A 27,500-nucleotide genomic window follows, 5' to 3' on the forward strand; every position below is an offset into this window, starting at 1 on the left:
CCATGAAGACCAAGGAGCTCTCCAAACAGGTCAGGGACAAAGTTGTGGAGAAGTACAGATCAGCGTTGGGTTATAAAAAAATATCCCAAACTTTGAACATCCCACTGAGCACCATTAAATCCATTATTAAAAAATGGAAAGACTATGGCACCACAACAAACCTGCCAAGAGAGGGCCGCCATCCAAAACTCACGGACCAGGGAAGGAGGGCATTAATCAGAGAGGCAACAAAGAGACCAAAGATAACCCTGAAGGAGCTGCAAAGCTCCACAGCGGAGATTGGAGTATCTGTCCATAGGACCACTTTAAGCCGTACACTCACAGAGCTGGTTTACGGAAGAGTGGCCAGAAAAAAAGCCATTGCTTAAAGAAAAAAATAAGCAAACACATTTGGTGTTCGCCAAAAGGCATGTGGGAGACTCCCCAAACATTTGGAAGAAGGTACTCTGGTCAGATGAGTCTAAAATTGAGCTTTTTGGACATCAAGGAAAACGCTATGTCTGGCGCAAACCCACACCTCTCATCACCCCGAGAACACCATCCCCACAGTGAAGCATGGTGGCAGCATCATGCTGTGGGGATGTTTTTCCATCGGCAGGGACTGGGAAACTGGTCAGAAATGAAGGAATGATGGATGGAGCTAAATACAGGGAAATTCTTGAGGGAAACCTGTTTCAGTCTTCCAGAGATTTGAGACTGGGATGGAGGTTCACCTTCCAGCAGGACAATGACCCTAAGCATACTGCTAAAGCAACACTTGAGTGGTTTAAGGGGAAACATTTAAATGTCTTGGAATGGCCTAGTCAAAGCCCAGACCTCAATCCAATTGAGAATCTGAGGTACAGTGGGGAAAAAAAGTATTTAGTCAGCCACCAATTGTGCATGTTCTCCCACTTAAAAAGATGAGAGAGGCCTGTAATTTTCATTATAGGTACACGTCAACTATGACAGACAAAATTAGAAAAAAGAATCCAGAAAATCACATTGTAGGATTTTTAATGAATTTATTTGCAAATTATGGTGGAAAATAAGTATTTGGTCAATAACAAAAGTTTCTCAATACTTTGTTATATACCCTTTGTTGGCAATAACACAGGTCAAACATTTTCTGTAAGTCTTCACAAGGTTTTCACACACTGTTGCTGGTATTTTGGCCCATTCCTCCATGCAGATCTCCTCTAGAGCAGTGATGTTTTGGGGCTGTCGCTGGGCAACACGGACTTTCAACTCCCTCCAAAGATTTTCTATGGGGTTGAGATCTGGAGACTGGCTAGGCCACTCCAGGACCTTGAAATGCTTCTTACGAAGCCACTCCTTCGTTGCCCGGGCGGTGTGTTTGGGATCATTGTCATGCTGAAAGACCCAGCCACGTTTCATCTTCAATGCCCTTGCTGATGGAAGGAGGTTTTCACTCAAAATATCACGATACATGGCCCCATTCATTCTTTCCTTTACACGGATCAGTCGTCCTGGTCCCTTTGCAGAAAAAACAGCCCCAAAGCATGATGTTTCCACCCCCATGCTTCACAGTAGGTATGGTGTTCTTTGGATGCAACTCAGCATTCTTTGTCCTCCAAACACGACAAGTTGAGTTTTTACCAAAAAGTTCTATTTTGGTTTCATCTGACCATATGACATTCTCCCAATCCTCTTCTGGATCATCCAAATGCACTCTAGCAAACTTCAGACGGGCCTGGACATGTACTGGCTTAAGCAGGGGGGACACGTCTGGCACTGCAGGATTTGAGTCCCTGGCGGCGTAGTGTGTTACTGATGGTAGGCTTTGTTACTTTGGTCCCAGCTCTCTGCAGGTCATTCACTAGGTCCCCCTGTGTGGTTCTGGGATTTTTGCTCACCGTTCTTGTGATCATTTTGACCCCACGGGGTGAGATCTTGCGTGAAGCCCCAGATCGAGGGAGATTATCAGTGGTCTTGTATGTCTTCCATTTCCTAATAATTGCTCCCACAGTTGATTTCTTCAAACCAAGCTGCTTACCTATTGCAGATTCAGTCTTCCCAGCCTGGTGCAGGTCTACAATTTTGTTTCTGGTGTCCTTTGACAGCTCTTTGGTCTTGGCCATAGTGGAGTTTGGAGTGTGACTGTTTGAGGTTGTGGACAGGTGTCTTTTATACTGATAACAAGTTCAAACAGGTGCCATTAATACAGGTAACGAGTGGAGGACAGAGGAGCCTCTTAAAGAAGAAGTTACAGGTCTGTGAGAGCCAGAAATCTTGCTTGTTTGTAGGTGACCAAATACTTATTTTCCACCATAATTTGCAAATAAATTCATTAAAAATCCTACAATGTGATTTTCTGGAAAAGAAATTCTCAATTTGTCTGTCATAGTTGACGTGTACCTATGATGAAAATTACAGGCCTCTCTCATCTTTTTAAGTGGGAGAACTTGCACAATTGGTGGCTGACTAAATATTTTTTTCCCCCACTGTATATCGAATCTCTCATTCCTCTCAAACATTTTAGAAAAAGCTGTTGTGCAGCAACTCACTGCCTTCCTGAAGACAAATAATGTATACGAAACGCTTCAGTCTGGTTTTAGACCCCATCATAGCACTGAGACTGCACTCGTGAAGGTGGAAAATGACCTTTTAATGGCGTCAGACCAAGGCTCAGCATCTGTCCTCGTGCTCCTAGACCTTAGTGCTGCTTTTGACACCATCGATCACCACATTATTTTGGAGAGATTAGAAACCCTAATTGGTCTACACGGACAAGTTCTTGCCTGGTTTAGATCTGATCTGTCAGAACGATATCAGTTTGTCTCGATGAAACATGGTGAAGCCTGTTTTTCAGACATAAGGAAGTGGATGCCGGGCAAAACAGAGATGCTAGTTCTAGGTCATAACAATTAATCTTGGTGGTTGTACAGTCGTCTTTAAAAAAAAAAAATGTGAAAGTCCTCAGCGTTACTCTGGACCCTGTTCTCTCATTTGACGAACATATCAAGAATATTTCAAGGCAGCTTTTTTCTATCTTCGTAACATTGCAAAAATCTGAAACTTTTTGTCCAAAGATGATGCAGAAAAGCTAATCCATGCTTTTGTCACTTCTAGATTAGACTACTGCAATGCTCTACTCTCCGGCTACCCGGATAAAGCACTAAATACACTTCAGTTAGTGCTAAACACGGCTGCTAGAATCTTGACTAGAACCATGTGATCATATTACTCCAGTGCTAGCCTCGCTACACTGGCTTCCTGTTAAGGCTAGGGCTGGCCTCTCTACACTGGATTCCTGTTAAGGCTAGGGCTGATTTCAAGGTTTTACTGCTAACCTACAAAGCATTACATGGTCTTGCTCCTACCTATCTCTCCGATTTGGTCCTGCCGTATACAGTGGGGGAAAAAAGTATTTAGTCAGCCACCAATTGTGCAAGTTCTCCCACTTAAAAAGATGAGAGAGGCCTGTAATTTTCATCATAGGTACACGTCAACTATGACAGACAAATTGAGGAAAAAAAATCCAGAAAATCCCATTGTAGGATTTTTAATGAATTTATTTGCAAATTATGGTGGAAAATAAGTATTTGGTCACCTACAAACAAGCAAGATTTCTGGCTCTCACAGACCTGTAACTTCTTCTTTAAGAGGCTCCTCTGTCCTCCACTCGTTACCTGTATTAATGGCACCTGTTTGAACTTGTTATCAGTATAAAAGACACCTGTCCACAACCTCAAACAGTCACACTCCAAACTCCACAATGGCCAAGACCAAAGAGCTGTCAAAGGACACCAGAAACAAAACTGTAGACCTGCACCAGGCTGGGAAGACTGAATCTGCAATAGGTAAGCAGCTTGGTTTGAAGAAATCAACTGTGGGAGCAATTATTAGGAAATGGAAGACATACAAGACCACTGATAATCTCCCTCGATCTGGGGCTCCACGCAAGATCTCACCCCGTGGGGTCAAAATGATCACAAGAACGGTGAGCAAAAATCCCAGAACCACACGGGGGGACCTAGTGAATGACCTGCAGAGAGCTGGGACCAAAGTAACAAAGCCTACCATCAGTAACACACTACGCCGCCAGGGACTCAAATCCTGCAGTGCGAGACGTGTCCCCCTGCTTAAGCCAGTACATGTCCAGGCCCGTCTGAAGTGCATTTGGATGATCCAGAAGAGGATTGGGAGAATGTCATATGGTCAGATGAAACCAAAATATAACTTTTTGGTAAAAACTCAACTCGTCATGTTTGGAGGACAAAGAATGCTGAGTTGCATCCAAAGAACACCATACCTACTGTGAAGCATGGGGTTGGAAACATCATGCTTTGGGGCTGTTTTTCTGCAAAGGGACCAGGACGACTGATCCGTGTAAAGGAAAGAATGAATGGGGCCATGTATTGTGAGATTTTGAGTGAAACCCTCCTTCCATCAGCAATGGCATTGAAGATGAAACGTGGCTGGGTCTTTCAGCATGACAATGATCCCAAACACACCGCCCGGGCAACGAAGGAGTGGCTTCGTAAGAAGCATTTAAAGGTCCTGGAGTGGCCTAGCCAGTCTCCAGATCTCAACCCCATAGAAAATCTTTGGAGGGGAGTTGAAAGTCTGTGTTGCCCAGCGACAGCCCCAAAACATCACTGCTCTAGAGGAGATCTGCATGGAGGAATGGGCCAAAATACCAGCAACAATGTGTGAAAACCTTGTGAACACTTACAGAAAACGTTTGACCTGTGTCATTGCCAACAAAGGGTATATAACAAAGTATTGAGAAACTTTTGTTATTGACCAAATACTTATTTTCCACCATCATATGCCAATAAATTCATAAAAAATCCTACAATGTGATTTTCTGGAAATGTTTTTCTCATTTTGTGTGTCAAAGTTGACGTGTACCTATGATGAAAATTACAGGCCTCTCTCATCTTTTTAAGAGGGAGAACTTGCACAATTGGTGGCTGACTAAATACTTTTTTTCCCCACTGTATACCTACACGTACGCTACGGTCACAAGACGCAGGCCTCCTTATTGTCCCTAGAACTTCTAAGCAAACAGCTGGAGGCAGGGCTTTCTCCTATAGAGCTCCATTTTTATGGAATGGTCTGCCTATCCATGTGAGAGACACAGACTTGGTCTCGACCTTTAAGTCTTTACTGAAGACTCGTCTCTTCAGTAGGTCCTATGATTGAGTGTAGACTGGCCAAGGGGTGCAAAGGTGAACGGAAAGGCACTGGAGCGACAAACCGCCATTGCTGTCTCCGCCTGGCCGGCTCCCCTCTCTCCACTGGGATTCTCTGCCTCTGACCCTATTACGGGGGCTGAGTCACTGGCTTACTGGTGCTTTCCATGCCGTCCCTAGGAGGGGTGCATCATTTGAGTGGGTTGAGTCACTAATGTGATCTTCCTGTCCGGTTTGTCGCCCCATCGGGCTCGTGCAGTGGAGGAGATCTTCGTGGGCTATACTCAGCCTTGTCTCAGGGTAGTAGGTTGGTGGTCTGTTGATATCCCTCTGGTGGTGTGGGGGCTGTGCTTTGGCAAAGTGGGTGGGGTTATATCCTCTCAGTAGACAAAACCATCAGTACACTGCCTCTCAGTAGACAAAACCATCAGTACACTGCCTCTCAGTAGACAAAACCATCAGTACACTGCCTCTCAGTAGACAAAACCATCAGTACACTGCCTCTCAGTAGACAAAACCATCAGTACACTGCCTCTCAGTAGACAAAACCATCAGTACACTGCCTCTCAGTAGACAAAACCATCAGTACACTGCCTCTCAGTAGACAAAACCATCAGTACACTGCCTCTCAGTAGACAAAACCATTGAATATTACCGTAGCGGTAGCACCAACTCACTGCACATATCAGATAACTGAGACCCAAAGCAGACTAGATGATATGAAACTGATATCAGATAACTGAGACCCAAAGCAGACTAGACGATATGAAACTGATATCAGATAACTGAGACCCAAAGCAGAATAGATTATATGAAACTGATATCAGATAACTGGCACCCAAAGCAGACTAGATGATATGAAACTGATATCAGATAACTGAGACCCAAAGCAGACTAGATGATATGAAACTGATATCAGATAACTGAGACCCAAAGCAGACTAGATGATATGAAACTGATATCAGGTAACTGAGACCCAAAGCAGACTAGACGATATGAAACTTATATCAGATAACTGAGACCCAAAGCAGACTAGACGATATGAAACTGATATCAGATAACTGAGACCCAAAGCAGACTAGACGATATGAAACTGACATCAGATAACGGAGACCCAAAGCACACTAGATTATATGAAACTGATATCAGATAACTGAGACCCAAAGCAGAATAGATGATATGAAACTGATATCAGATAACTGAGACCCAAAGCAGACTAGACGATATGAAACTGATATCAGATAACTGAGACCCAAAGCAGACTAGACGATATGAAACTGACATCAGATAACGGAGACCCAAAGCACACTAGATTATATGAAACTGATATCAGATAACTGAGACCCAAAGCAGAATAGATTATATGAAACTGATATCAGATAACTGGCACCCAAAGCAGACTAGATGATATGAAACTGATATCAGATAACTGAGACCCAAAGCAGACTAGATGATATGAAACTGATATCAGATAACTGAGACCCAAAGCAGACTAGACAATATGAAACTGATATCAGATAACTGAGACCCAAAGCAGACTAGATGATATGAAACTGATATCAGATAACTGAGACCCAAAGCAGACTAGATGATATGAAACTGATATCAGATAACTGAGACCCAAAGCAGAATAGATTATATGAAACTGACATCAGATAACTGAGACCCAAAGCAGACTAGATGATATGAAACTGATATCAGATAACTGAGACCCAAAGCAGACTAGATGATATGAAACTGATATCAGATAACTGAGACCCAAAGCAGAATAGATTATATGAAACGGACATCAGGTAACTGAGACCCAGAGCAGACTAGATGATATGAAACTGATCCATGGGGATTCATAGCAGACTAGATTATATGAAACTGATCCATGGGGATTCATAGCAGACTAGATGATATGAAACTGACACCAGATAACTGAGACCCAAAGCAGACTAGATGATATGAAACTGATTTCAGATAACTGAGACCCAAAGCAGACTAGATGATATGAAACTGATATCAGATAAATGAGACCCAAAGCAGACTAGATGATATGAAACTGATATCAGATAACTGAGACCCAAAGCAGACTAGATGATATGAAACTGATATCAGATAACTGAGACCCAAAGCAGACTAGATGATATGAAACTGATATCAGATAACTGAGACCCAAAGCAGACTAGATGATATGAAACTGACATCAGATAACTGAGACCCAAAGCAGACTAGATGATATGAAACTGATATCAGATAACTGAGACCCAAAGCAGACTAGATGATATGAAACTGATATCAGATAACTGAGACCCAAAGCAGACTAGATGATATGAAACTGATATCAGATAACTGAGACCCAAAGCAGAATAGATTATATGAAACGGACATCAGGTAACTGAGACCCAGAGCAGACTAGATGATATGAAACTGATCCATGGGGATTCATAGCAGACTAGATAATATGAAACTGATCCATGGGGATTCATAGCAGACTAGATGATATGAAACTGATCCATGGGGATTCATAGCAGACTAGATGATATGAAACTTATATCAGATAACTGAGACCCAAAGCAGACTAGACGATATGAAACTGACATCAGATAACTGAGACCCAAAGCAGACTAGATGATATGAAACTGATATCAGATAACTGAGACCCAAAGCAGAATAGATTATATGAAACTGATATCAGATAACTGGCACCCAAAGCAGACTAGATGATATGAAACTGATATCAGATAACTGGCACCCAAAGCAGACTAGATGATATGAAACTGATATCAGATAACTGAGACCCAAAGCAGACTAGATGATATGAAACTGACATCAGATAACTGAGACCCAAAGCAGACTAGATGATATGAAACTGATATCAGATAACTGAGACCCAAAGCAGACTAGATGATATGAAACTGATATCAGATAACTGAGACCCAAAGCAGACTAGATGATATGAAACTGACATCAGATAACTGAGACCCAAAGCAGACTAGATGATATGAAACTGACATCAGATAACTGAGACCCAAAGCAGACTAGATGATATGAAACTGACATCAGATAACTGAGACCCAAAGCAGACTAGACGATATGAAACTGATCCATGGGGATTCATAGCAGACTAGATGATATGAAACTGACACCAGATAACTGAGACCCAAAGCAGACTAGATGATATGAAACTGACATCAGATAACTGAGACCCAAAGCAGACTAGATGATATGAAACTGATATCAGATAACTGAGACCCAAAGCAGACTAGATGATATGAAACTGACATCAGATAACTGAGACCCAAAGCAGACTAGATGATATGAAACTGATATCAGATAACTGAGACCCAAAGCAGACTAGATGATATGAAACTGATATCAGATAACTGAGACCCAAAGCAGACTAGATGATATGAAACTGATATCAGATAACTGAGACCCAAAGCAGAATAGATTATATGAAACGGACATCAGGTAACTGAGACCCAGAGCAGACTAGATGATATGAAACTGATCCATGGGGATTCATAGCAGACTAGATGATATGAAACTGATCCATGGGGATTCATAGCAGACTAGATGATATGAAACTGATCCATGGGGATTCATAGCAGACTAGATGATATGAAACTTATATCAGATAACTGAGACCCAAAGCAGACAAGACGATATGAAACTGATATCAGATAACTGAGACCCAAAGCAGACTAGACGATATGAAACTGATATCAGATAACTGAGACCCAAAGCAGACTAGACGATATGAAACTGACATCAGATAACTGAGACCCAAAGCAGACTAGATGATATGAAACTGATATCAGATAACTGAGACCCAAAGCAGAATAGATTATATGAAACTGATATCAGATAACTGGCACCCAAAGCAGACTAGATGATATGAAACTGATATCAGATAACTGAGACCCAAAGCAGACTAGATGATATGAAACTGATATCAGATAACTGAGACCCAAAGCAGACTAGACAATATGAAACTGATATCAGATAACTGAGACCCAAAGCAGACTAGACGATATGAAACTGATATCAGATAACTGAGACCCAAAGCAGACTAGATGATATGAAACTGATATCAGATAACTGAGACCCAAAGCAGACTAGATGATATGAAACTGACATCAGATAACTGAGACCCAAAGCAGACTAGATGATATGAAACTGATATCAGATAACTGAGACCCAAAGCAGACTAGATGATATGAAACTGATATCAGATAACTGAGACCCAAAGCAGACTAGATGATATGAAACTGACATCAGATAACTGAGACCCAAAGCAGACTAGATGATATGAAACTGACATCAGATAACTGAGACCCAAAGCAGACTAGATGATATGAAACTGACATCAGATAACTGAGACCCAAAGCAGACTAGACGATATGAAACTGATCCATGGGGATTCATAGCAGACTAGATGATATGAAACTGATATCAGATAACTGAGACCCAAAGCAGACTAGATGATATGAAACTGACATCAGATAACTGAGACCCAAAGCAGACTAGATGATATGAAACTGATATCAGATAACTGAGACCCAAAGCAGACTAGATGATATGAAACTGATATCAGATAACTGAGACCCAAAGCAGACTAGATGATATGAAACTGATATCAGATAACTGGCACCCAAAGCAGACTAGATGATATGAAACTGACATCAGATAACTGAGACCCAAAGCAGACTAGATGATATGAAACTGATATCAGATAACTGAGACCCAAAGCAGACTAGATGATATGAAACTGATATCAGATAACTGAGACCCAAAGCAGACTAGATGATATGAAACTGACATCAAATAACTGAGACCCAAAGCAGACTAGATGATATGAAACTGACATCAGATAACTGAGACCCAAAGCAGACTAGATGATATGAAACTGACATCAGATAACTGAGACCCAAAGCAGACTAGACGATATGAAACTGATCCATGGGGATTCATAGCAGACTAGATGATATGAAACTGACACCAGATAACTGAGACCCAAAGCAGACTAGATGATATGAAACTGACATCAGATAACTGAGACCCAAAGCAGACTAGATGATATGAAACTGATATCAGATAACTGAGACCCAAAGCAGACTAGATGATATGAAACTGACATCAGATAACTGAGACCCAAAGCAGACTAGATGATATGAAACTGATATCAGATAACTGAGACCCAAAGCAGACTAGATGATATGAAACTGATATCAGATAACTGAGACCCAAAGCAGACTAGATGATATGAAACTGATATCAGATAACTGAGACCCAAAGCAGAATAGATTATATGAAACGGACATCAGGTAACTGAGACCCAGAGCAGACTAGATGATATGAAACTGATCCATGGGGATTCATAGCAGACTAGATGATATGAAACTGATCCATGGGGATTCATAGCAGACTAGATGATATGAAACTGATCCATGGGGATTCATAGCAGACTAGATGATATGAAACTTATATCAGATAACTGAGACCCAAAGCAGACAAGACGATATGAAACTGATATCAGATAACTGAGACCCAAAGCAGACTAGACGATATGAAACTGATATCAGATAACTGAGACCCAAAGCAGACTAGACGATATGAAACTGACATCAGATAACTGAGACCCAAAGCAGACTAGATGATATGAAACTGATATCAGATAACTGAGACCCAAAGCAGAATAGATTATATGAAACTGATATCAGATAACTGGCACCCAAAGCAGACTAGATGATATGAAACTGATATCAGATAACTGAGACCCAAAGCAGACTAGATGATATGAAACTGATATCAGATAACTGAGACCCAAAGCAGACTAGACAATATGAAACTGATATCAGATAACTGAGACCCAAAGCAGACTAGACGATATGAAACTGATATCAGATAACTGAGACCCAAAGCAGACTAGATGATATGAAACTGATATCAGATAACTGAGACCCAAAGCAGACTAGATGATATGAAACTGACATCAGATAACTGAGACCCAAAGCAGACTAGATGATATGAAACTGATATCAGATAACTGAGACCCAAAGCAGACTAGATGATATGAAACTGATATCAGATAACTGAGACCCAAAGCAGACTAGATGATATGAAACTGACATCAGATAACTGAGACCCAAAGCAGACTAGATGATATGAAACTGACATCAGATAACTGAGACCCAAAGCAGACTAGATGATATGAAACTGACATCAGATAACTGAGACCCAAAGCAGACTAGACGATATGAAACTGATCCATGGGGATTCATAGCAGACTAGATGATATGAAACTGATATCAGATAACTGAGACCCAAAGCAGACTAGATGATATGAAACTGACATCAGATAACTGAGACCCAAAGCAGACTAGATGATATGAAACTGATATCAGATAACTGAGACCCAAAGCAGACTAGATGATATGAAACTGATATCAGATAACTGAGACCCAAAGCAGACTAGATGATATGAAACTGATATCAGATAACTGGCACCCAAAGCAGACTAGATGATATGAAACTGACATCAGATAACTGAGACCCAAAGCAGACTAGATGATATGAAACTGATATCAGATAACTGAGACCCAAAGCAGACTAGATGATATGAAACTGATATCAGATAACTGAGACCCAAAGCAGACTAGATGATATGAAACTGACATCAAATAACTGAGACCCAAAGCAGACTAGATGATATGAAACTGACATCAGATAACTGAGACCCAAAGCAGACTAGATGATATGAAACTGACATCAGATAACTGAGACCCAAAGCAGACTAGACGATATGAAACTGATCCATGGGGATTCATAGCAGACTAGATGATATGAAACTGACACCAGATAACTGAGACCCAAAGCAGACTAGATGATATGAAACTGACATCAGATAACTGAGACCCAAAGCAGACTAGATGATATGAAACTGATATCAGATAACTGAGACCCAAAGCAGACTAGATGATATGAAACTGACATCAGATAACTGAGACCCAAAGCAGACTAGATGATATGAAACTGATATCAGATAACTGAGACCCAAAGCAGACTAGATGATATGAAACTGATATCAGATAACTGAGACCCAAAGCAGACTAGATGATATGAAACTGATATCAGATAACTGAGACCCAAAGCAGAATAGATTATATGAAACGGACATCAGGTAATTGAGACCCAGAGCAGACTAGATGATATGAAACTGATCCATGGGGATTCATAGCAGACTAGATGATATGAAACTGATCCATGGGGATTCATAGCAGACTAGATGATATGAAACTGATCCATGGGGATTCATAGCAGACTAGATGATATGAAACTTATATCAGATAACTGAGACCCAAAGCAGACTAGACGATATGAAACTGATATCAGATAACTGAGACCCAAAGCAGACTAGACGATATGAAACTGATATCAGATAACTGAGACCCAAAGCAGACTAGACGATATGAAACTGACATCAGATAACTGAGACCCAAAGCAGACTAGATGATATGAAACTGATATCAGATAACTGAGACCCAAAGCAGAATAGATTATATGAAACTGATATCAGATAACTGGCACCCAAAGCAGACTAGATGATATGAAACTGATATCAGATAACTGAGACCCAAAGCAGACTAGATGATATGAAACTGATATCAGATAACTGAGACCCAAAGCAGACTAGACAATATGAAACTGATATCAGATAACTGAGACCCAAAGCAGACTAGACGATATGAAACTGATATCAGATAACTGAGACCCAAAGCAGACTAGATGATATGAAACTGATATCAGATAACTGAGACCCAAAGCAGACTAGATGATATGAAACTGATATCAGATAACTGAGACCCAAAGCAGACTAGATGATATGAAACTGATATCAGATAACTGAGACCCAAAGCAGACTAGATGATATGAAACTGACATCAGATAACTGAGACCCAAAGCAGACTAGACGATATGAAACTGATCCATGGGGATTCATAGCAGACTAGATGATATGAAACTGATATCAGATAACTGAGACCCAAAGCAGACTAGATGATATGAAACTGACATCAGATAACTGAGACCCAAAGCAGACTAGATGATATGAAACTGATATCAGATAACTGAGACCCAAAGCAGACTAGATGATATGAAACTGATATCAGATAACTGAGACCCAAAGCAGAATAGATTATATGAAACGGACATCAGGTAACTGAGACCCAGAGCAGACTAGATGATATGAAACTGATCCATGGGGATTCATAGCAGACTAGATGATATGAAACTGATCCATGGGGATTCATAGCAGACTAGATGATATGAAACTGACACCAGATAACTGAGACCCAAAGCAGACTAGATGATATGAAACTGACATCAGATAACTGAGACCCAAAGCAGACTAGATGATATGAAACTGACATCAGATAACTGAGACCCAAAGCAGACTAGATGATATGAAACTGATATCAGATAACTGAGACCCAAAGCAGACTAGATGATATGAAACTGATATCAGATAACTGAGACCCAAAGCAGACTAGATGATATGAAACTGATATCAGATAACTGAGACCCAAAGCAGACTAGATGATATGAAACTGATCCATGGGGATTCATAGCAGACTAGATGATATGAAACTGATATCAGATAACTGAGACCCAAAGCAGAATAGATTATATGAAACGGACATCAGGTAACTGAGACCCAGAGCAGACTAGATGATATGAAACTGATCCATGGGGATTCATAGCAGACTAGATGATATGAAACTGATCCATGGGGATTCATAGCAGACTAGATGATATGAAACTGATCCATGGGGATTCATAGCAGACTAGATGATATGAAACTGATCCATGGGGATTCATAGCAGAATAGATGATATGAAACTGATCCATGGGGATTCATAGCAGACTAGACGATATGAAACTGATCCATGGGGATTCATAGCATCAACAGGGCCAACAACAACAAAAACCAATATAACGACTCATCGTATGGCTGGTCACATGACTCACCTTGAGAATGTGGTACCCCACGATGCACTTGGACTTGATGAGGACCTGGTGTATCATGGAGTAACCATGGTAACAGTCCATCTCATTGATACGGTGCTGGTTGTACTTGGCCAGAGAGAGGAGTACCTGGACATAGAATGACATATTACTCCTCATTGGGATCCTAGTAACAGGCCTAAAAATCATCCATCTTGGTTAAGGAGAACTTTCATTCCAGATCAAATATAGTCGAATATTGTATAAAACAATGAATTTGTGTTTATATTGGCACTGGTTCTTTGTTAACTAGCTAGCCAGACAGTAATTTAATCCAGTGGTTCTCAAACCTCTCCTCGGGGACCCCCAGTCGTTCCATGTACGTGATCTATTTCTGATTCCACTTGTCAACTCATCATCAAGCCCTTTACTAGGTGAATCAAGTGAGCAAGTTCAGCGCTACAACAACATTGTGAAACGTCTGGAGGAGCCAGAGGAGAGGTTTGAGGACAAATGATTTAACAACATTAGAAATCTGTTTACCTGGAGGGCAAGAGCTTGGGTCTGTTCACTGTCACTCAGCTCCACGGCCTGGAGAGGAGGGACACACAGAGACAGAGAGAGAGATTGGCTTAATAAGAACACAGCGAATACAGCCAGGACCGTTTCCTTGAAGTAGAAATGACATGACAGTTATGTTCAAGAAGCTTTCTCACAAAAATGCAGACCTTAAAAAAGCTTTAGAGGCCTTCCACACCAAATTAAACCAACAGAGAGACTAACATCATTATCCTACCCGTACAAAGAGGAATACGACGGGCCGGTTCCTCCTAACAACAGTATGTAGACTATGTCCTACCCGTGCAAAGAGGAATACGAAGGCTCCAGTTCCTCCCATCTTGTGGAGGACGTTCTGCAGGCCCTGTGGTTCTGCAGGCAGCATGGTCCTGAGCGTCTGTGTCTCCAGCACTGCAGACTGGACCTCTTTAGAGCTGAAGGGTCTTTGAGACACCATGGTCTTAGCCTGACCCTTCAGACGGATCACTGGCTCATAGATGGTATACACCCTGGGGCTGCTGGGGGCATACACTACCGCCAGACACTCCTATAGAAACATAGATATATAGTATCATAGATACACCACACAGACACTACCGCCAGACACTCCTATAGAAACATAGATATATAGTATCATAGATACACCACACAGACACTACAGCCAGACACTCCTATAGAAACATAGATATATAGTATCATAGATACACCACACAGACACTACAGCCAGACACTCCTATAGAAACATAGATATATAGTATCATAGATACACCACACAGACACTACAGCCAGACACTCCTATAGAAACATAGATATATAGTATCATAGATACACCACACAGACACTACCGCCAGACACTCCTATAGAAACATAGATATATAGTATCATAGATACACCACACAGACACTACCGCCAGACACTCCTATAGAAACATAGATATATAGTATCATAGATACACCACACAGACACTACAGCCAGACACTCCTATAGAAACATAGATATATAGTATCATAGATACACCACACAGACACTACCGCCAGACACTCCTATAGAAACATAGATCTATAGTATCATAGATACACCACACAGACAATACTGTACACTAGTGATATAGACATGGAGGCTGCTGGGGGTGTACACTAGTGATATAGACATGGAGGCTGCTGGGGGTGTATACTAGTGATATAGACATGGAGGCTGCTGGGGAACTGTGAGACATGGAGGCTGCTGGGGGTGTATACTAGTGATATAGACATGGAGGCTGCTGGGGGTGTACACTGGTGATATAGACATGGAGGCTGCTGGGGGTGTACACTAGTGATATAGACATGGAGGCTGCTGGGGGTGTACACTAGTGATATAGACATGGAGGCTGCTGGGGGTGTACACTAGTGATATAGACATGGAGGCTGCTGGGGGTGTACACTAGTGATATAGACATGGAGGCTGCTGGGGGTGTACACTAGTGATATAGACATGGAGGCTGCTGGGGGTGTACACTAGTGATATAGACATATTTAGTTCCCTGATATTGTCTAATAGCAGAAAGAGGAACTCAGACTTACTATGAGAGCTGCCGTGTCCACATCCTTGTTCTTCAGCATCAGCTCTCTGACAGTGTCACACTTTAACCCGTCCGTGGTCACGTACTTGGAGAAGGTCCCACTGGGCTTACCGTACTTACAGGGCATGATAGACGTGAGGTCTGGACCAGAGGCATACAGGTAGAACGCCTCCTCTGACCCGATACGGGAGCCTAGTGGGGAGAGGGAGGGACAGACAGACAGACACAGAGAGCGAGAGAGAGAGACACAGAGAAAGACACAGAGAGTGAGAGCGTGAGAGAGAGAGAGAGAGAGAGAGAGAGAGAGAGAGAGAGAAAGAGAAAGAGAGAGAGAGAAAGCGAGAGATGCACACAGATACAGACGAACAAACAGATAGAAAGACAGACAGACACGGGCCAAAAAGTTAGCCTAATTATTATCTATGCATAGTCACTTTAATAACTCTACCTACATGTACATATTACCTCAATTACCTTGACTAACCTGTACCCCCCTGCATATTGACTCTGTACCGGTACCCCCTGTATATAGCCTCCCTACTGTTATTTCCCATTGACTCTGTACCGGTACCCCCTGTATATATCCTCCCTACTGTTATTTCCCATTGACTCTGTACCGGTACCCCCTGTATATAGCCTCCCTACTGTTATTTCCCATTGACTCTGTACCGGTACCCCCTGTATATATCCTCCCTACCGTTATTTCCCATTGAATCTGTACCGGTACCCCCTGTATATAGCCTCCCTACTGTTATTTCCCATTGAATCTGTACCGGTACCCCCTGTATATAGCCTCCCTACTGTTATTTCCCATTGACTCTGTACGGTACCCCCTGTATATAGCCTCCCTACTGTTATTTCCCATTGAATCTGTACCGGTACCCCCTGTATATAGCCTCCCTACTGTTATTTCCCATTGACTCTGTACGGTACCCCCTGTATATAGCCTCCCTACTGTTATTTCCCATTGACTCTGTACCGGTACCCCCTGTATATAGCCTCCCTACTGTTATTTCCCATTGACTCTGTACCGGTACCCCCTGTATATAGCCTCCCTACTGTTATTTCCCATTGACTCTGTACCGGTACCCCCTGTATATAGCCTCCCTACTGTTATTTCCCATTGACTCTGTACCGGTACCCCCTGTATATAGCCTCCCTACTGTTATTTCCCATTGACTCTGTACGGTACCCCCTGTATATAGCCTCCCTACTGTTATTTCCCATTGACTCTGTACCGGTACCCCCCTGTATATAGCCTCCCTACTGTTATTTCCCATTGACTCTGTACCGGTACCCCCTGTATATAGCCTCCCTACTGTTATTTCCCATTGACTCTGTACCGGTACCCCCTGTATATAGCCTCTCTATTACATACAAATAGAAATAATAAATGTCCCCCCAGAAAACACAAGGGAACTCCTTTGCGATTCCCAATACTTTAGCATGCTGGTGGATAACATGTTTACTGGTAGACTATGCACTATTACAGCAGTCCCATTACCACAGACAGCAGTGTAGAGAGAGGCTTCTAGCTAGTCAACTTAATGACATCAGTGACTTTCACAGGCTGGGAATGCCTGGACAGGACACTGTCAGGAGGACACATCAGTGACTTTCACAGGTTGGGAATGCCTGGACAGGACACTGTCAGGAGGACACATCAGTGACTTTCACAGGTTGGGAATGCCTGGACAGGACACTGTCAGGAGGACACATCAGTGACTTTCACAGGTTGGGAATGCCTGGACAGGACACTGTCAGGAGGACACATCAGTGACTTTCACAGGTTGGGAATGCCTGGACAGGACACTGTCAGGAGGACACATCAGTGACTTTCACAGGTTGGGAATGCCTGGACAGGACACTGTCAGGAGGACACATCAGTGACTTTCACAGGTTGGGAATGCCTGGACAGGACACAGGCCATTCAAAGTTCATTAGAGGCAACAAAAGACTGTTCTGTTCTGCTAGCTGTGGGGTGTAATTATTAGTCTAAAACAAGAGTTTATATTGGACAAATTCATGTAAGTCCCTCCTCATTTAGTTTGCTTCCGTTTCAGAAACGTTTTGCAACAGAATTGGTGGAATGAATACACCCCTGTTCTCTAGCCCAGAGAAGGCATGGTCCCAGAGAATACCTCTGTTCTCCAGAAGGCATGGTCCCAGAGAATACCTCTGTTCTCCAGAAGGCATGGTCCCAGAGAATACCTCTGTTCTCCAGAAGGCATGGTCCCAGAGAATACCTCTGTTCTCCAGAAGGCATGGTCCCAGAGAATACCTCTGTTCTCCAGCCCAGCATGGTCCCAGAGAATACCTCTGTTCTCCAGCCCAGCATGGTCCCAGAGAATACCTCTGTTCTCCAGCCCAGCATGGTCCCAGAGAATACCTCTGTTCTCCAGAAGGCATGGTCCCAGAGAATACCTCTGTTCCCCAGCCCAGCATGGTCCCAGAGAATACCTCTGTTCTCCAGAAGGCATGGTCCCAGAGAATAGAATATAATTGTGGTCCTCTGTAGCTCAGCTGGTAGAGCACGGCGCTTGTAACGCCAAGGTAGTGGGTTCGATCCCCGGGACCACCCATACACAAAAATGTATGCACGCATGACTGTAAGTCGCTTTGGATAAAAGCGTCTGCTAAATGGCATATTATTATAAAAGAATACCTCTGTTCTCCAGAAGGCATGGTCCCAGAGAATACCTCTGTTCTCCAGAAGGCATGGTCCCAGAGAATACCTCTGTTCTCCAGAAGGCATGGTCCCAGAGAATACCTCTGTTCTCCAGAAGGCATGGTCCCAGAGAATACCTCTGTTCTCCAGCCCAGCATGGTCCCAGAGAATACCTCTGTTCTCCAGAAGGCATGGTCCCAGAGAATACCTCTGTTCTCCAGAAGGCATGGTCCCAGAGAATACCTCTGTTCTCCAGAAGGCATGGTCCCAGAGAATACCTCTGTTCTCCAGCCCAGCATGGTCCCAGAGAATACCTCTGTTCTCCAGAAGGCATGGTCCCAGAGAATACCTCTGTTCTCCAGAAGGCATGGTCCCAGAGAATACCTCTGTCCTCCAGAAGGCATGGTCCCAGAGAATACCTCTGTTCTCCAGAAGGCATGGTCCCAGAGAATACCGCTGTTCTCCAGAAGGCATGGTCCCAGAGAATACCGCTGTTCTCCAGCCCAGCATGGTCCCAGAGAATACCGCTGTTCTCCAGCCCAGCATGGTCCCAGAGAATACCGCTGTTCTCCAGAAGGCATGGTCCCAGAGAATACCTCTGTTCTCCAGAAGGCATGATCCCAGAGAATACCTCTGTTCTCCAGCTAGCAACAATACTACCTTACACAATAACAACACCCTGGCCATACCACACAGTTTGAGAAGTCAACAGCAAGCAAGATATCCCTTTCTCAATAATGACTGACCTACTCCAGAATGTGTGTCAATATATAACATATTTGCAAGAGATGGAATTACATGAGGGCAACTCCATGTTAACAGAGTGATGCTGAGACTCTTGAAAATGTATGGCAAACAAAAACCAATGAGTGCAAAGTTAAACAAATCATACAACTCTATGCACAAGGACTACGTTTAACCATTCCCACTGAATTTCTGCAAAATGTGTTAACAGAATGACGGCAAAAACAGCACAAACTATAATTATGTAACCAAACTTTGCATATGCACTGTTCTTCAAGTAAATGTGTTTTTGTAAAATGTTCAGTGGAAATTGTTCAAAATAGTCCTTGTGCATAGAGCTGTACGGGATGTTTAATGTTGCAAATCATTGGCTTTTGTTTGACATACATTTGAAAGTCTCAGCATCACTCTGTCACTGTGGAGTTGGCCATCATCTAAGTGAGTAAGAAGCAGAGTCATGCTTTAAATGACCAGCAGAGGGCAACCTTGAGGTATAGCCCCAACAACAACACAGAGAGACATATGGTATGTGTGTGTGTGTGTGGGAGAGAGAGAGAGAAGGTACAGAGGATGCAGGGGTTAGCTGGGACAGATTAAAACACACAGAGAGACAGCCTAGAGGCAGGATGCCAGACTAGAGGAAGGATGCCAGCCCAGAGGCAGGATGCCAGACTAGAGGCAGGATGCCAGCCCAGACTAGCACAGGCCAGGATGCCAGCCTAGAGGCAGGATGCCAGAATAGAGGCAGGATGCCAGCCCAGAGGCAGGATGCCAGACTAGAGGCAGGATGCCAGCCCAGAGGCAGGATGCCAGCCCAGAGGCAGGATGCCAGCCCAGGCTAGTTCAGGCCAGGATGTGTGCTTCATTGCTGGTTTTTGTTTTATTTATTCCTTCTGGGTTTTATACCCTTTTCTATCATGTGACCTCGGAGGAGCTCTTTCTCTCTCACACACACACAGCTTCGTACCGTTAAAGAGCAGTACAGTGCCCATGTTGTACTGTCCATCCTGTCTGGTCAGTTCCCCAGTGTGTCCCATACAGTGTCCCAGCAGACAGAAGGTCTTGTTGCTGTCTGAAGACAGACTGGACTTCCTGGGTAACGTGTAGTCCAGAGACACCTCACACTTCCTGGATGGGGACCAATCAGAAAACAAGAAAACACATCAGGGTCATGTTCATTAGGTATCAAATCGAAGAAAATGGACAGAAACAGGGAAGGCTTCCCTAATGAACACAGTCCTGCTTTAGTCTCGGGCTATCTTTACTTAAGTCAATGCCATCTTGAGATGTTCTTACCTGACTCTGTTGACCCATAGTACCAGGGGGCGTAGAGGTTCCTACCTGACTCTGTTGACCCATAGTACCAGGGGGCGTAGAGGTTCCTACCTGACTCTGTTGACCCATAGTACCAGGGGGCGAAGAGGTTCCTACCTGACTCTGTTGACCCATAGTGCCAGGGGGCGTAGAGGTTCCTACCTGACTCTGTTGACCCATAGTACCAGGGGGTGTAGAGGTTCCTACCTGACTCTGTTGACCCATAGTACCAGGGGGCGTAGAGGTTCCTACCTGACTCTGTTGACCCATAGTGCCAGGGGGCGTAGACGTTCCTACCTGACTCTGTTGACCCATAGTGCCAGGGGGCGTAGAGGTTCCTACCTGACTCTGTTGACCCATAGTGCCAGGGGGTGTAGAGGTTCCTACCTGACTCTGTTGACCCATAGTGCCAGGGGGCGTAGAGGTTCCTACCTGACTCTGTTGACCCATAGTGCCAGGGGGCGTAGAGGTTCCTACCTGACTCTGTTGACCCATAGTGCCAGGGGGTGTAGAGGTTCCTACCTGACTCTGTTGACCCATAGTACCAGGGGGCGTAGAGGTTCCTACCTGACTCTGTTGACCCATAGTGCCAGGGGGCGTAGAGGTTCCTACCTGACTCTGTTGACCCATAGTGCCAGGGGGCGTAGAGGTTCCTAACTGACTCTGTTGACCCATAGTACCAGGGGGCGTAGAGGTTCCTACCTGACTCTGTTGACCCATAGTACCAGGGGGTGTAGAGGTTCCTACCTGACTCTGTTGACCCATAGTGCCAGGGGGCGTAGAGGTTCCTAACTGACTCTGTTGACCCATAGTGCCAGGGGGCGTAGAGGTTCCTACCTGACTATGTTGACCCATAGTGCCAGGGGGCGTAGAGGTTCCTACCTGACTCTGTTGACCCATAGTACCAGGGGGCGAAGAGGTTCCTACCTGACTCTGTTGACCCATAGTACCAGGGGGCGTAGAGGTTCCTACCTGACTCTGTTGACCCATAGTGCCAGGGGGCGTAGAGGTTCCTACCTGACTCTGTTGACCCATAGTACCAGGGGGTGTAGAGGTTCCTACCTGACTCTGTTGACCCATAGTGCCAGGGGGCGTAGAGGTTCCTAACTGACTCTGTTGACCCATAGTACCAGGGGGCGTAGAGGTTCCTACCTGACTCTGTTGACCCATAGTGCCAGGGGGCGTAGAGGTTCCTACCTGACTCTGTTGACCCATAGTACCAGGGGGCGTAGAGGTTCCTACCTGACTCTGTTGACCCATAGTACCAGGGGGCGTAGAGGTTCCTACCTGACTCTGTTGACCCATAGTGCCAGGGGGCGTAGAGGTTCCTACCTGACTCTGTTGACCCATAGTGCCAGGGGGCGTAGAGGTTCCTACCTGACTCTGTTGACCCATAGTACCAGGGGGCGAAGAGGTTCCTACCTGACTCTGTTGACCCATAGTGCCAGGGGGCGTAGAGGTTCCTACCTGACTCTGTTGACCCATAGTGCCAGGGGGCGTAGAGGTTCCTACCTGACTCTGTTGACCCATAGTGCCAGGGGGCGTAGAGGTTCCTAACTGACTCTGTTGACCCATAGTACCAGGGGGTGTAGAGGTTCCTACCTGACTCTGTTGACCCATAGTGCCAGGGGGCGTAGAGGTTCCTAACTGACTCTGTTGACCCATAGTGCCAGGGGGCGTAGAGGTTCCTACCTGACTCTGTTGACCCATAGTACCAGGGGGCGTAGAGGTTCCTACCTGACTCTGTTGACCCATAGTACCAGGGGGCGAAGAGGTTCCTACCTGACTCTGTTGACCCATAGTACCAGGGGGCGTAGAGGTTCCTAACTGACTCTGTTGACCCATAGTACCAGGGGGCGTAGAGGTTCCTACCTGACTCTGTTGACCCATAGTACCAGGGGGCGTAGAGGTTCCTACCTGACTCTGTTGACCCATAGTGCCAGGGGGCGTAGAGGTTCCTACCTGACTCTGTTGACCCATAGTGCCAGGGGGCGTAGAGGTTCCTACCTGACTCTGTTGACCCATAGTGCCAGGGGGCGTAGAGGTTCCTACCTGACTCTGTTGACCCATAGTGCCAGGGGGCGTAGAGGTTCCTACCTGACTCCGTTGACCCATAGTGTCAGGCATCCGTGGATGTTCTTCTTGCCCTCAGGCTGCTGGGTGTAGCTGATACCAAGGTGATGCCACCAGCCAGGTGAGACTAGCCCCTCCCCTGACTCTGCCTGGGCCAGTAGCCCCGCCTTCATCTCATCATTAGGGTCAATACACATCCTGAGGAGAGGAGACCGAGCAAATCAGTTAGTCACTCAGTCAATCAGCCAGCCAGTCAGTCAGTCAGTCAGTTAATCAGTCAGTCAGTCAGCAAGTCAGCCAGCCAGTCAGTCAGCAAGTTAATCAGCCAGCCAGTCAGCCAGCCAGTCAGCCAGCCAGCCAGCCAGCCAGTCAGCCAGTCAGTCAGCCAGCCAGTCAGCCAGCCAGCCAGCCAGTCAGTCAGTCAGCCAGTCAGTCAGCCAGCCAGCCAGTCAGTCAGCCAGTCAGCCAGTCAATCAGTCAATCAGTCAGCCAGCCAGTCAGCCAGCCAGTCAGCCAGCCAGCCAGTCAGTCAGCCAGTCAGCCAGTCAGTCAGCCAGTCAGCCAGTCAATCAGTCAAATGTATCACATCCATGTCCTTCGCTGCCCACCTGAAAGTGAACGCTCCAGTGGAAAGGTCAGTCCAGACCTGTAGCATCAAAGCTTTGGAGCCCATGGAGAGAACGTGCATCAGGCCTTCCTCCACTACCCTCTGCCCAGCCGGGGTGGCCCCCAGGTGGGGCTCCAATATAGGAGCTTTCCCCTCCTCTGGAGCACAGAGAAAAACATACAAATGTATCCACATTTCAATACAAAGATAAGAGAAGCTTTGATTAATGCTGTTAAAATGATACATCAGCTTAAATACTGGAAAAGCTCAGTGTGCAGATTTTTGTAAAAAATGACATGTTGTTGTGATCAAGTCTTAATATTTTTGGGGTTGACACACAGGGTTGGGCAGGTTCCTTTCTAAACGCAGTCCGTTACAGTTCGGCTGCTAGTTACCTGTCCAACATGCTAATCAGTAACGTAGCTAACTTCTGGATGATCCAAACTCAGTAATCTGATTACTTTACGTTACTTTTAGATGGGTTAGGTACGTTTCTAACCCTTTCTACTACAATACAGATAATAGTACCATTATGCTATATATTTACATTACAAACCAAAGTCTGTCAGATTTCCAGTCATTCCAATTGACCCCCTTGCTCTTCAAAAATATGACTTGGAAATATTGATTAGATTATAACCCAAAAATGAATGATTTATTATCCAGGCTCTGTCGTAGCCAACCGCGACCGGGAGACGCATGGGGCGGCGCACAATTGGCCCAGCGTCGTCCAGGGTAAGGGAGGGAATGGTTGGCAGGGATGTAGCTCAGTTGGTAGAGCATGGCCTTTGCAACGCCAGGGTTGTGGGTTCGATTCCCATGGGGGGCCAGTATTTAAAAAAAAAATGATGTATGCACTCACTAACTATAAGTCGCTCTGGATAAGAGCGTCTGCTAAATGACTAAAATGTAAATGTAATTATCCTACCCTGTTATGTTTGTGTTGTCATGGAGGACTGATTGGGCCAATTGCTGCTCTCATGGAATGGCATGCCTTGAGCACTACCGAAAATGGCTATTTGCATATGAGAAATGATCGCTGGCCTACTGTTTACATTTTTGTGGGTGACACTTTGATATCTCCATAATGTCAGCTGTTATAGTCTCTCCATTATGTCAGCTGTTATAGTCTCTCCATAATGTCAGCTGTTATAGTCTCTCCATAATGTCAGCTGTTATAGTCTCTCCATAATGTCAGCTGTTATAGTCTCTCCATAATGTCAGCTGTTATAATCTCTCCATAATGTCAGCTGTTTAAGTCTCTCCATAATGTCAGCTGTTATAGTCTCTCCATAATGTCAGCTGTTATAGTCTCTCCATAATGTCAGCTGTTTAAGTCTCTCCATAATGTCAGCTGTTATAGTCTCTCCATAATGTCAGCTGTTATAGTCTCTCCATAATGTCAGCTGTTATAGTCTCTCCATAATGTCAGCTGTTATAGTCTCTCCATAATGTCAGCTGTTATAGTCTCTCCATAATGTCAGCTGTTTAAGTCTCTCCATAATGTCAGCTGTTATAGTCTCTCCATAATGTCAGCTGTTATAGTCTCTCCATAATGTCAGCTGTTATAGTCTCTCCATAATGTCAGCTGTTATAGTCTCTCCATAATGTCAGCTGTTTAAGTCTCTCCATAATGTCAGCTGTTATAGTCTCTCCATAATGTCAGCTGTTATAGTCTCTCCATAATGTCAGCTGTTATAGTCTCTCCATAATGTCAGCTGTTATAGTCTCTCCATAATGTCAGCTGTTATAGTCTCTCCATAATGTCAGCTGTTATAGTCTCTCCATAATGTCAGCTGTTATAGTCTCTCCATAATGTCAGCTGTTTAAGTCTCTCCATAATGTCAGCTGTTATAGTCTCTCCATAATGTCAGCTGTTATAGTCTCTCCATAATGTCAGCTGTTATAGTCTCTCCATAATGTCAGCTGTTTAAGTCTCTCCATAATGTCAGCTGTTATAGTCTCTCCATAATGTCAGCTGTTTAAGTCTATTAAAAGTGCATAAGTTTGAACATGTGTCCATTAGGCCTATGGGAAAATATTAAATCAGCTCCAGCAAACAGGGCAGGGGATGGCCAACACCAAGCCCAGTACAGGCTGGCCAACACCAAGCCCAGTACAGGCTAGCCCACACCAAGCCCAGTACAGGCTGGCCCACACCAAGCCCAGTACAGGCTGGCCAACACCAAGCCCAGTACAGGCTGGCCAACACCAAGCCCAGTACAGGCTGGCCCACACCAAGCCCAGTACAGGCTGGCCAACACCAAGCCCAGTACAGGCTAGCCCACACCAAGCCCAATACAGGCTGGCCCACACCAAGCCCAGTACAGGCTGGCCAACACCAAGCCCAGTACAGGCTGGCCAACACCAAGCCCAGTACAGGCTGGCCAACACCAAGCCCAGTACAGGCTGGCCCACACCAAGCCCAGTACAGGCTGGCCAACACCAAGCCCAGTACAGGCTGGCCCACACCAAGCCCAGTACAGGCTGGCCAACACCAAGCCCAGTACAGGCTGGCCCACACCAAGCCCAGTACAGGCTGGCCCACACCAAGCCCAGTACAGGCTGGCCCACACCAAGCCTAACACGGGCTAGCACACACCAAGCCCAAATGCTAACCTCCCCTGTTATTGTAATGGTGCGAGGTTAGCATGTCTTGGGGTTTTGATCTTTGTGCGTTTGTAATCATGTATTTGACCAATAGAGCTATAATTTAATGTGGCCTATGATGTCATAAACCTTCCTTGTATTTCATTCTGTGCTCTTACCCTTCTCAGTATGTACTTCTCCCTCTTCATTCTCAGCCACCTTCATCCAGACGGAGGCAGAGAACCCAGAGGCCATGTGTGGCCAGCAGTTCTGCCCCACCAGAGGGAGGTGTAATGGGGCAACGTGCCACGGAGAGGACCTTAGATGTCCTTGTGCCTCTCCTCCATCCCCCTCCCTGCGTCCCGGGGACAGCTTCCCCCCCTTCCGCAGCATTCCGACCCCCTTCGCCCCAGTCCCCCCATTCTGTCTGGAGCCAGGGGAGGTACCACCAGGGAAGGACGCGCCGCCGAGGATCATGGGATAGGAGAGGAAGTAGAGAGGTTCCATGTCCATGTTGGCCTGGACGATCTGGAGGAGACCTTTCAGTAGGATGTACTGGGGGAGAGGGAGAGGGGGAGAGAAGAGAGGGGGAGGGGGAGGGGGGGTGGAGAGGGGGAGGGGGAGAGGAGAGGGAGGGGGAGAGGAGAGGGGGAGGGGGGGAGGGGGGAGGGGGAGAGGAGAGGGGGAGGGGGGAGGGAGGGGGAGAGGGGAGGGGGGAGGGTGGAGAGGGAGAGGAGAGGGGGGGGAGGGGGGAGAGGAGAGGAGAGGGGAGGGGGTGGAGAGGGAGAGGAGAGGGGGAGGGAGGGGGGGGGAGGGAGAGGAGAGGGGAGAGGAGAGGGGAGGGGGAGAGGGGAGGGAGAGGGGGGAGAAGAGGGGAGGGGGATGGGGAGGGGGAGAGGGGAGGGTGGAGAGGGGGAGGGGAGAGGAGAGGGGGAGGGGGAGAGGGGAGGTGAGAGGAGAGGGGGAGGGGGAGAGGAGAGGGGAGGGGGGGGGGAGGGTGGAGGGGAGGGAGAGGAGAGGAGAGGGGGAGAGAAGAGGGGGAGGGGGAGAGGGGAGGGAGAGGGGGGAGAAGAGGGGGAGGGGGATGGGGAGGGAGAAGAGGGGGAGGGGGATGGGGAGGGGGAGAGGGGGAGGGTGGAGGGGGGAGGGGAGGGGGAGAGGAGAGGGGGAGGGGAGGGGGGAGAGAAGAGGGGGGAGGGAGGGGGAGAAGAGGGGGAGAGGGGGAGGGGGGAGAGGAGAGGGGAGGGGAGA

General features: G+C 45.4%; 1 protein-coding gene across 1 annotated transcript in view; it reads right to left on the reverse strand.

The window, feature by feature from the left end:
• lyst (lysosomal trafficking regulator) overlaps positions 1–27,500 on the reverse strand; it is a gene marked incomplete at its 5' end in the record, with an annotated part of 184,562 nt that overhangs the window by 144,382 nt on the left and 12,680 nt on the right. Inside the window, 8 exons of the mRNA XM_045214042.1 lie at positions 14,160–14,285; positions 14,679–14,726; positions 14,995–15,240; positions 16,256–16,446; positions 20,634–20,794; positions 23,078–23,251; positions 23,662–23,818; positions 26,429–26,804. Of these exons, the coding sequence (XP_045069977.1) occupies positions 14,160–14,285; positions 14,679–14,726; positions 14,995–15,240; positions 16,256–16,446; positions 20,634–20,794; positions 23,078–23,251; positions 23,662–23,818; positions 26,429–26,804 (1,479 nt within the window). The remainder of the gene's footprint in view (positions 1–14,159; positions 14,286–14,678; positions 14,727–14,994; positions 15,241–16,255; positions 16,447–20,633; positions 20,795–23,077; positions 23,252–23,661; positions 23,819–26,428; positions 26,805–27,500) is intronic.

Source organism: Coregonus clupeaformis, unplaced genomic scaffold, assembly GCF_020615455.1.
Source record: "Coregonus clupeaformis isolate EN_2021a unplaced genomic scaffold, ASM2061545v1 scaf0191, whole genome shotgun sequence".
NCBI classification, from domain to species: domain Eukaryota; kingdom Metazoa; phylum Chordata; class Actinopteri; order Salmoniformes; family Salmonidae; genus Coregonus; species Coregonus clupeaformis.